At 38.8% G+C, this 11,697-nt stretch overlaps 1 protein-coding gene across 2 annotated transcripts in view; it reads right to left on the reverse strand.

Annotated features, from left to right (window-relative positions):
• The window catches only part of LOC111321831 (ankyrin repeat and FYVE domain-containing protein 1), a 21,555-nt gene extending 10,084 nt beyond the window's left edge, over positions 1–11,471 (reverse strand). Inside the window, exons 1-13 of one of the 2 annotated variants that reach the window (XM_022924809.2) lie at positions 11,420–11,471; positions 10,419–10,614; positions 9,863–9,981; positions 8,984–9,119; positions 8,314–8,437; positions 8,072–8,221; positions 7,290–7,561; positions 7,066–7,209; positions 6,705–6,773; positions 6,289–6,440; positions 5,418–5,583; positions 3,858–4,279; positions 670–909 (exon numbers count right to left, since the gene is read on the reverse strand). In XM_022924809.2, the coding sequence (XP_022780544.2) occupies positions 670–909; positions 3,858–4,279; positions 5,418–5,583; positions 6,289–6,440; positions 6,705–6,773; positions 7,066–7,209; positions 7,290–7,561; positions 8,072–8,221; positions 8,314–8,437; positions 8,984–9,119; positions 9,863–9,981; positions 10,419–10,614; positions 11,420–11,432 (2,203 nt within the window). In that variant the 5' untranslated portion in view covers positions 11,433–11,471. Of the gene's footprint in view, positions 1–669; positions 910–3,857; positions 4,280–5,417; positions 5,584–6,288; positions 6,441–6,704; positions 6,774–7,065; positions 7,210–7,289; positions 7,562–8,071; positions 8,222–8,313; positions 8,438–8,983; positions 9,120–9,862; positions 9,982–10,418; positions 10,615–11,419 lie in introns of those variants that run through there. The other variant, XM_022924811.2, reaches the window with a different exon arrangement.
• Between the last annotated feature and the right edge of the window lie 226 nt (positions 11,472–11,697).

An 11,697-nucleotide genomic window follows, 5' to 3' on the forward strand; every position in this document is an offset into this window, starting at 1 on the left:
CGTGGGAGAACTCTAGAAGAGGATAACGTGAGAGAACTCTAGAGGAGGATAACGTGGGAGAACTCTAGAGCAGGATAACGTGGGAGAACTCTAGAGGAGGATAACGTGGGAGAACTCTAGAGGAGGATAACGTGGGAGAACTCTAGAGGAGGATAACGTGGGAGAACTCTTGAGGAGGATAACGTGGGAGAACTCTAGAGGAGGATAACGTGGGAGAACTCTAGAGGAGGATAACGTGGGAGAACTCTAGTGGAGGATAACGTGGGAGAACTCTAGAGGAGGATAACGTGGGAGAACTCTAGAAGAGTATAACGTGAGAGAACTCTAGAGGAGGATAACGTGGGAGAACTCTAGAGGAGGATAACGTGGGAGAACTCTTGAAGGACCCATAATCTCGACGACTTCCCCTCTCCTGTTTCGTAGCTCAGAGAACTGAAGCCTTTACTTAATAAATCAGAGACTACACCTCTTGCACTCTCATAAAAAAGAGAAGTCAGTTTCTTTCTTTCTAAAGAACTAATGAAATGGCCTACATCATAGGATATCGTTTTTCTAAGTTAGGGATTCCCGTAAATTTAGCCAAAACTAGAGCCAAAAGGTGGATGGCACTTGACCTCTTACCGCTACTTAACAGAAAGGTACTCTCAATACAATTTGACGATAACCAACCTTGAAAGTCTAGAAAACAATTGACAACATCTTCATGCTTTTCTGCCAGAGCGATGTGCAACGGAGTCCTTCCGTGACAATCCATTATAATAGTTTTCAGGTAAGGATCCTGGTACAATTGAAAGTCGTCTACCAACTTGTCGATCATTTCTTCTGTTGGAGACTCAGCCACGTCCAAATCAGCGGCTGTTACCTCTGTACTAGCTTCGCTGGGAGAGAAATCTGGTACGGGGGCAGTTTCTAACAGAAAAAGAAAGTATTATGTCACAACAAAAAATAAGTATGTATGTAACATGACCACAAGACAAACATAGTACAAGAGTAAATTTCGTCTTAAGAGAAGACTTTGTGAGGAAGTTATTTTTCAATGAGATGATGACTTGGACACTTTAAAACATCGAAGTTTGTTTTAGCAATTGTGTAACAAAAATGACTACTATTCTTCCCTTCTCATAGGTTCTGTTTAACACCCCTCCTATATATAGTCCCAAAGATAGTACGTTATCGTGCCAACCTATCCTACTGTGATATTATTAGAGTGATTTGGGAACAACTCATTTCTTTTATGAAACCTTAAAGAGAAAGTACGGTCTAGAAAAAGTTTACTTAGATCAAAAGCTCCTTGCTTGAATTTTCCTAACTGGCTATTCCTTTGGGCTAAAAGCGTTTTAGTTGCGAACAATTACGTTCCAAAAATCGGCATTTTCAAATTGAAATCCGCCATCTTTGTTATGACGTAGCAATAGTCAAACATGCTAAATTAGATCCCTTACTAAAGTGGATGTAAACAAGGAATACAGCGGTGATGGGAGCGCCACCTATTGAATTCTCGACTTGGATTTTAATCTGAGAGGATGTAGTACATCCATTTATGTTTCAAACGAAACATGGCTCGTCTTCAGGGGAAGGAGATACTTCTGTTTGGGAGAAAGACATAGAGAAAGTCAAGAAAATGAATTTCAAGAAGAAACGTCGACCCGCTCAGTCGCTCACGTCTTGGAAATCGCGAGTCGCTCACGTCTTGGAAATCGCGAGTCGCTCACGTCTTGGAAATCGCGAGTGGTTCTCCTGCGGCAACTGTCAACAGAAACCTACGGAAAACGAGAATGTATCCTCCTAAGAATTAAATGTACTAGGACACCGACTCAATTTGAAAGGCAAAGGTTTTTTCCTCAAACAAATCCTTGCTGTGGAGTGATAGTTACTTTGCTAAAGAAGACCGCAGTGCCCGCTACAGATTCATTTTACACTGCTACCTCGGAATGAGACGAACTATTTTTGCAGTTACAGGAACCCAGCTTCGGTGTATAGACGGAACACGAGCCATTTGGAACTAAGATCAACCCCAGTTGGCATGCAACAAGTTAGAAATTCTAGACTTAAAGATCATTCTTCGTATGCGTAAACACTGACAAAATTGATTACGAACACTAAGTTGCCAAAATTAACGCTGACAAAAGGCAGAAGTTAATTGTTACGAATTAAATTCTGTTTGTTTCAGCATTTACCTTTAAGTTGCAAAGTTGTTTTTCATCTTCATTGCTTAGAATTAGCTTCAACGCAGTATTTTTCGTTCTAAAATGTTTGAAATGTCGCGAATTGTGAGAAGTAGAGCTTTCTTATTTCCGACGTCGACGCGCGCCGGAAAATCGCCTCTGTCTTACAGTGTTTACATTAGAAAATACCTAAATATAGTTGAACCTAAAATGAAACTTTCGATTTCTTTTGAAAGCATAAGCACTGCATAATTACGTCAAGTAGTTGGTTGGAAGACATGAATATTTTCATATTATTTTTATCGTGTCCAATCGATATGTATAATGAAATAAGGGCGCCTGCCTGACGAAGGATAATTAACAATTATTCCACGAGCGCACGTTGGATATGAGATGATAGGCTATAATCACCTCATATCCAACAAGCGCGATGATAGGCTATAATCACCTCATATCCAACAAGCGCGATGATAGGCTATAATCACCTCAAATCCAACAAGCGCGAGTGGAATAATTGTTTTATTAAAAACGCCTCCAAGAAATTATTATTTTGTAAGAAAAAAACCGGATTTCTTAGCGCCCTTTTGATTTTAAGCTGACGCGTACGCTTACCATATTTGTAGATTATGGTATATTGGCTCATATACCATAATGGCTGAGCCAATCAAAAGTCTTGAATTGCATTATCCAATGACCCAGTTTTTAATAATTTGTCTTAGTCGCAAACGTGTTTGTCTTGATAATTTGCTAGCGATGTATTAAATGCATGTCCTGTAGTTTTTTCTCCGCTGAAGAATGTAACTGTTGGGGTAAAGAAAATCTACTCGATGGACTTATAACAGACTTAGGAAAGACAAGATATATTTGTACACCGCTTAATAAAGCGCATGATGTTGAAAATCGGCTTTGGTCAAGGGTGGCGACTGAAAATTTACCACAAACGGTGTACCACCATTACGAGCTTCAATTTATTTGCTTAAAATAAAATGGTTTGAAAAAACTCGTAGAATAAATAACTGAGAGCTGTGTTGAATATGGAAAAGTCATTTTTGCCGGCTAACTTTTCTTTAATATTTCACTTTCCGGTAGCTTAAACACCTTTTCCTTTTGAATTTTAGTATGTATTTTGACATTCAACAACAAGACAGTTCACCTCATTTCAACTATTGGGAGTATTAGAAATTGTTTTCACAAAAGGTCAAACTAGTCAACAAGGTCGAAGTGCTGAACTAAGTTTGACTATTGCTACGTCACAATGACGTAATATCCAAGATGGCGTTTTTCTAACCACGAAAGTTGTAAAAATGGGCAACTTCGAAGCGCTCTTGTCGCTAATAAAAGCAAACTAGACAAAATGGCAGTTATTTTCGAACTCCTGAGGAAAAAGTCTTACAATTGAGATATTAAACTTTATCTAGACCGTACTTTCCCTTTAAGAGAAATAAGCCAGGTATAATCATTTAAGATGGAAACTGTGAAAGGTGTTAAATTTAGTTGTCGATAGTTTATGGTATTTCTTTAGAAAACGGGGCTGCTGATGGAAATCCATTGCTTGTACGCTCAGATACTAAGATGCATGTGTAGAAAAACGCTAGGCGAACGCCGATCTCGCTTGACAACGCGAAGGAGAAAAGACTTTCAGTGTACGCTCCATACTGATATAACTTGTAAAAATGGACCTCCCTATCGTACCTGTAGGAGGCTCCTCAAAAGGATTGCCACCATAAGACAGGGCAGAGGCTGCGGCTGATGCAGCTCTGATATCGTCCAGAAAAGGATTGGTTGCATCCTCAGATCCGAATGAGAACTGATCGCTTTCATCGAAAGGATTTGTGCTATGTCCCAGATCCTGCTCGAAAGAGTTCAATTCGCTTGCGGATATGGAAGATACAGCTGGTACAGATTTCATTTGAGGTGTTGGTAGCTTTTGTGATTTTTTCCGCCGCTCAGATTCTTTCGCTTTCTCTGCAGCTTTGGTTGTTTGTATTTCCACAAATTTCTGTCTGGCCTTTTGTCTCGCTTGTTTCTTAGATGCCTCTCTCGCTTGAGCTCTTTCTGTGGCTTTGACTTTCATTTCCTCCGTCTCTGTGGTTTGAGCGTTCGGGTTCGCTCCGCTTTAGAAACAAAAAAAATTGAAAATGTTTCATGGTTGCAGTATAAACAGGGCTAATCACTATTCGCGATATCCGATTCACATGAAATATGAAAAGACCAGAAGTGCATCGCGTTCTTAGGTTCAGGGCTTGACAACGGTAGCCAACTAGCCACAGACTAGTAGAAATTCAGTTTTGGCTACTGGTTTTCGGTTTCCACTAGCCAGTTTGGCTAGTAAACGAATTGACATTGTAGTAGCATCTAAGATGTCACCAGCCACTTAGCTAGTAAGTTGAAAAGTTAGTGTCGAGTCCTGAGGTTTCTGGTTTAAAAAGACTGTAACATGATTACCAGACATACTGGGATTATCAGAATAACAGACTGTTATTCATGCCCCTGACAGCTCAGAGCTAAAAGTAGTTCCAAAGGTTTTTCCCAATTTCCCACTTTATGGGACTTGTTGGTGATATTAGTATCTACTAAGTCCCATATGCAGTAAATGGTTTGAACTCGGGGGTAACATGTGAAGGTGTAGTCTGATCGTCCGGGTGAGTGTAGTCCTGAAAAGGACTGTTGTCGGTGGCAGTGACTGACGTTTCGACAACCTGTGCGGAAGTCATCATCAGAGTCAAGTGAAGTCATTCAAGTGAATGACTTCACTTGACTCTGATGATGACTTCCGCACAGGTTGTCGAAACGTCAGTCACTGCCACCGACAACAGTCCTTCTCAGGACTACACTCACCCGGACGATCAGACTACACCTTCATAAGTCCCATATAAAGGGATCCATAAGACATCCTCTGACTGATAAAAACACGATACTTGAGCAAAACTGCGGTTAACTGGTAAACGCTGCAAACCGCCAGAAAAAAACAAATAGATAGGAATGAATTGTTGTTTCTGATGTTAAAAAAGTCCAACCAGCACAAAACGCGTGAGGACCCTTGACTTGCTGGTATGCACAGTTGACGGAAAAAAGTGGTCGGTTTCAAGACTGGAAAAATGATGCCAACGGCTTTACGTTCAAGTTTGAAGTAATTCAAACGTAAATGTGTAGCGCTAAACGAAAAAAAAAAAAAACCCTAGGAAGCAGTCACCAAAATTAATTTTTTCAAGAAATCCTTAGTGCAACGATAAATGACTTGTCTTATCTTACTTATTAAGAAGTTCAGAGACGAGTTTGGCCAGGCCCTTCCTAGCCGCCACGTGAAGAGGCATCTCGCCATGTTTGTTCGTGTGGTTTGCTTGAGCTCCATGTGACGCTAAAAACAGACCAGCCTCTTCAAGGCCAGAAGCAGCCGCCATATGGAGCAAAGAATCGCCTTAAAAACAAAAAAGAAAAAAACAACCCAATGAGCATGAGGAAAAGTACTCCTGAAGACTTTCAGACAACGAAGGTTAAGATATCCAAGGTACATTAACAGGTATACCCTTCAACAGTAAGGAGACAAAAAAAAAGAAAAACACAGGCGAGCCAGGGTGAGAAAGAGGAAGGGGAACAAAGTTATTCGTAGGGATGAGCACTTTGTTGATAACGATCGCAAAAAGAGGGCCGCATTCAACCTTAAATATTGACAGAAAAAAAATTTTCCTTGGAAATCGCAGTTGTGTCTGGTTTGTGCTAGAACCTACGGACTTAAAGACATGAACAATTTGTTAAATGTGGCATTCTGCAGGTCTGGCTTGTTTGCATACAAAAACTATCCATTGCCACGGCAAACAAACCTGGATTGGCGGAAATTGTGCCACAAACAAATAGTTCCAGAAATCAACACTTGGGCCTACAACCTCAGCAATAGTTAGGTTGATTCCTTCAGTTACTTGTAAAAAAAAAAAAAAAACAACCAAAACAGTCACGTTGTACGACCCAAATATCGACAAATAAGTTACATTTTAGTTAGTCCTGTGTATCATAAAATCCAACTTGCCGTAAAGCTAAGTTTCCGGTAATGGAGAGCGAAATGCGTTATTTCTAACTCTGCAAAATGTTCCCGGTGAAACCTTCCTGTAACAAGAAGACATCTCACCTGTAATATTGTTGATGGCATCTGCACTCGCTCCATGTTTTACCAGCTTAGCCGCTAAACTATCTTCGTCCATTGGATCAACTTTCGTGTCACGTGATAATGCCAGCCACAATGGGACTCGCCCTTCATTGTCACGTAACTCCAGATTGAGTCTACCAATCAGAACAAACAAAGAAACGGCAATAAACCAGTGGAAATGTTTTGGCAAAACACGTTAAATGCAGGAATATGTTTCAACTGAGTGTGGATTTGCATTTGAGAGAATGAGTTGCAAAATGAGTACTACATGTACTTCTTTCCTTCACGGCGTATCAGATCCTCTGAAAAATTTGTACATTGAAAAGCTCTAAATCATAATGGGTTATAAGAGCGCACAACATAACACTCAAGAAGAAATGACATTAAGATCTACATACTTGACCTTTTGTAGCAGAACAGAAAGGACAGCATCATTGTCAGCCTGTATAGCTCTGTGTAATGAAGTCCTGAAAAGTAAATACACCTAATGATAAGTCAATGATATACAAATCAAATACCAGTGATGGACAAAAACCAAAATGGAAACTTGGCTTCACAAAAAATCTACAAACCAATATCTCCCTAAACCATACCTCTCAGAAGATATTTTCAAATGAAGCCAGGCCAAATACACTACAAGTTTGTCTAGAGAGCTTTGTATTAGATTTTTATAACCTTGTTTTGTACACGTTTGCTTACAACAAGAACATTCTTGTAGCAAATGATTTTCCAAAAAAAAGAAAACGTTTTTTTGCCAACCTCCCTGCACTGTCCTGAGCATCAACATTAGCAGAATTCTCCAAAAGCAAGGATGCAATTCTTGCCATTCCTTGTGCTGATGTCATTGATGGTGAATTGTTAGCTCCTACAGAGGCTGATGAAGCAGAAGAAGCTGACCAGGGTCTGAAGTACATACACAAAAAGTACAATGTAAACACAACAGCCTTGTTCTACCAAAGATAAAAGTGAGATTGTTCCCTTACTTGTAAGAAGCAGTCAGATGTAGTGGGGTCACGTGTTCACTGTGTGTTGCAGCACTGACTCTTGCTCCATTCTTGATCAAAAAGGTGGCTGAAAATTCATCACCTTGGTTAATAACCTTGTGTAACAAACACTTGCCATCAATATCTGCCATGTTCACATCACAGCCGTGACCAACCAGTGTCCTAGCAATGCTTTCCTGTTTCTCTGAGAGTGCAATGTGAAGAGGAACTTGACTACTAGAAGGTTCTAGCTCATTCAGTTTACCAGGTAACTACAAAATAAACACAACATTGAGTGTACAAGGCATCATGTTAACATAAACAAATAAATTCTAGAAGATGCAAGAGACTTGGAGTTAGTGCAACACATTCCATGTCAAGAGGACATCAGAGAAACCTTAACAAGGTTCTGTCTCCAATGCATTCTTGGGCATGTCAACAAACTCTCTTGGTACCTCTCAGGAGTGTGTAATGGGTACCAGCATAATGAGAGGGAAAACTGTAGAAAGCCTGCTAGGGAAAACCCTGGTATCTATTAGGGCTTGCAACATATAAGACCCCAACCTGGAAAAAAACCTAAATTCAGGGACTGCCAAGTTCCTGTGAGCTGGCCATGAGGGAGTCACAAAGGTGAAAATACTTGTGCTGCCTCCTAACCATCTGCAAGAATTTTGAGAAAATTGTTGTAATGTGAGTTTTCATGGGTTTTATGGTCCATCTTCAGGCCTAAAAAATCTCTTACCTGCCCTGAACTGCTAATTTTTTTCTAAAATACTGTTTACCTGTGAATTAAATTCAATCAGGAACAGAAAGACAACATCTTCTCTGTGATGTCTAACTGCCAGGTGAAGAGGGAAGCCAGACTTTGACTTGAACATTTCATATAATAAGGGAGCACTCATACTGCTAAAATCTTCGGTTTTTAGGTCATGCTGAAATAATGAATGTAAATTTGAGCAATGTTAATAAATTCACTTACTCTCCAGACAGTGTTTAAGACATTGCAAATAATAACATAACCAACCCAGTGATTGGAGATAATTTCTGCACAATACTTCTGCAACTCTTTGGCACCAATATCTTCAGCAGTCTGGTAAAACTTTATACAGTTGGAAACAGACACTGAAGACATTAACATTTTCTCACACCTGACAAAGAGACCAAACAGGAAAATGTTTGTATTATAAATTAATTTAAACACAATGTTCCTAGCTTTCAAGCAACTAAGAAATATCATTTAAATATTGCTGCACTAAGACAAGCCACACTTGATCTTCACTTGATGTAGGAAGCGAGCATCAGGAAAAATGATTGTACTTCTTTTGAGAAAGAGAGAGTACATGTAAGTAATGATGTGGCAAGGTCTTCTTGATTCACTAACAGCTTTCTTCATAAAATGCAATACCACTTCAATTTGAAACTAAACACTCATGCCAGAGACTCAATATAATATGGAGAAAACTGTTATTAAAAGAAAACTAAATCATGCCCCAACTGAGATAATATTTAAAAAATCCCTTCTTTTATCCTCCAACCCAAACATTACAAATGCCTCTCATGAGTGCAACTATTACTGGTGCCAAGGGTTTTTCCTCGTATATCTCAATGTAAATGAAACTTTTGAAATGACTACCAAACTGTTAACCTTGGTTTCAGGAAGGTATCAAATCATTCATTTTTCCCTCTTCCAGTACCTTTCCTTTAACTCCTTAAGTCTGTACTTTTTTGCAGCTTTAACCAGCTCAATGAGAAATGCTTCATCATGGGGGATTTCTGCCCTATCAGTGTACACCCATTTCATTAATGTCAAACCAACTGCTGAACTGACATCTGAAATTACAATCAATCAACAAAATGGTGAATACATTTCCTTTGCCAGAATTTCTAATTAAATAAATTCTTCTTTTTTCAATTCTTCAGTAACTGAAAGGAAGGTCACTCAAGGACTCTTCTACAACCAAATTCGGGTCTGTTATTCTTATGTACTGGTATGCAAATTTTTTATCTTCTTGCAACATAGCCATGTTTAAAATATTTACCATAAGTACTTGGAAATTGCTTCAACACATGTACAGTGCCAAAACCAGACCAGCTCATATTCTCGGGGATATCAGAACATGAAGTAGATTGCTAGTAATTTTGTTTAAAATGAATTCAAGAAATAGTTCTGGAAGATGATAATTAACCAACTGGATTTTGTGTCAGACTGGCCATATGTATTTTTTCTGCATTGGGTGAAATACTATTGAGCATTTTCAGAGCATCAGTAGGTATCAGTTAACTGCGTCAGCTTGATACAAATGCTGGGCACTGAACTGTTATGAGCTAGCATTCTCCAGGAGGAAATACATAACTTCCAGTCATTTCATTTAACAAAACCAGGGAAAATGTTTCTTTGCCTCAATACACTTTGCCTTCTTGGCATATTTCAAAACATCAGCAAAAATCATTCCAATAAAATTGTTTGTCCAAAGTCTATACCAAAGGATACAACTCCACATTAAAAGAAATGTCTGGTGTTTTAGAAGAAAGGACTCCAAGATATTGAAATGAGTTTTAATGGAGTAAGTTACCTGCTAATTCAAGTTCACTGATTTCATTCAGGTCTCTGTTACTCCAGTGATCCCCTCGTGCTGCCAGCACAAACTTGTGGGCCTTTATCTTCTGATCCGCAAAACACACTGTTATATCACTGTTCATAAATAGTGAAATAACCCTCATTTATAACTTGTTTATATCGTGACATCATGACTTCACTGAAACCCTACATTTAAAACCATGGTAACCCTGGATGGTGGAAAAGGTTGGAGATAGTGCAGTTTATTGGTGTATTTATTGCAAATGTTGCATTCTAAGTTTAACCAAAAGAATGTTAATAAAATCCTGCACTCAGACAACAGGATTCCAATGGGGACAGGAAACATATAAGCACACAAAACTTCTCTCTTTGCATTCAGTAGATCAATAAGAATGAGCACATTGTTACAAAAGTAAACAAAAGTACAAAGTATGTCATAAAAATTTATAGTGGTAGCTCTTCTCATAGGGCATGCAAAGCTTATTCTTTTGGAGCCAATTAACACCTGTTTTGGTTGAATAGGAGAAATCACCATTCCCACCTGGCCATACCTGTACAAGTCTTTATCAAATAGTTCTGCAACAGTTTTCAACAGCCTGCTAACAAAGGTGTTCTCATGTTCTCCACTCTGTCCTGATGTGGCTATTGCTACACTATACTTCTGCTCCAGCTCAATATGTTTGTTTTGAAGCTTTACATACTCTTGACGTAACAGGCTCAGGTGTCGTTCCAGCTTGGCAACCTGACCTATACTCAAATTAAGACACAGAAGAAATGATCAGATTTTAAGGAGTTAAAGGAAGAAGGCAAAAAATGCTGTGGAAAGGAGGGGGAAGAACCATACAAGTTCACAGTTAGGAGAAATGAACAGTCAGCTCAAAACTGTTTTCTCCGACCATACTTGCCTAAGCTTTCTTGGATTGTTGTATTTACCATTATGATTATACATTCACAAACCAAAAGTGGGGAGGTCGCTCTTTCATTATTCAACATCAGTTTTAATAGTTTGCAGCAGAAATGAGTGCTTAATTAAATTACTTAGTATTAGGCTGACCAGAAGGCCCTTTTTCACCCTGGATAATTATTTTGGTTTTTTTTTTTATTTACTGTAACGCAATTGAAAATAGAAGTTGAAAGAGAACACAAGATCGCCACCCATTCACTGAAAAATTGAATTCTTATTGTTAAATATAGGTCTTGTTGCAAATACAGTGCACAATCACTAGTTCTGATTAACATAACACGTCCGAGTTTTGATTTCTTCTCCTTTTTCGTTCCAAAACTAAAATATTTCCTTTATCTAAGACGCTGATTGAAATCTAGCCGGCAGGAAGGACTGGCAATCATCGACATAGATCAGATCGTTGCAAACGAACCATGCCAAAGTACATTGAATGACATAGCATTGTGTTCTCCAGTGTTGTGGTTATTCAGTCCTTAAAATTATGAGAATTAGAATATTTCATCAAAACATATACAAATACAAATGATTAAAAAGGTAAACAAAAGATACAGATTTAGAATAAAAAACTTAACATGGATTTCGACTCACCCTCGTCCGCCATTTTGAGCTATATTGGCACTAGACCTGTACCCCCTTGGTTTTGATGAAGATAATTACTAGTGGGGTGGGGTGAGATTGGAACTACCTGACAATATCTACCTGATAATATCTACCTGATAATATAAGAAATGCAACTGTTTTTATGTATGCAGATGATACCACCCTGTTCTGTATCGGAGACACCGTAGACATTGTTATTGCCGAACTGAATGCTGCTCTCAAGGTACTAGAGCTATGGTGCTTAAGAAATCAACTATTGCCTCACC

The sequence above is a fragment of the Stylophora pistillata genome, chromosome 13 (assembly GCF_964205215.1).
Source record: "Stylophora pistillata chromosome 13, jaStyPist1.2, whole genome shotgun sequence".
NCBI lineage: Eukaryota > Metazoa > Cnidaria > Anthozoa > Scleractinia > Pocilloporidae > Stylophora > Stylophora pistillata.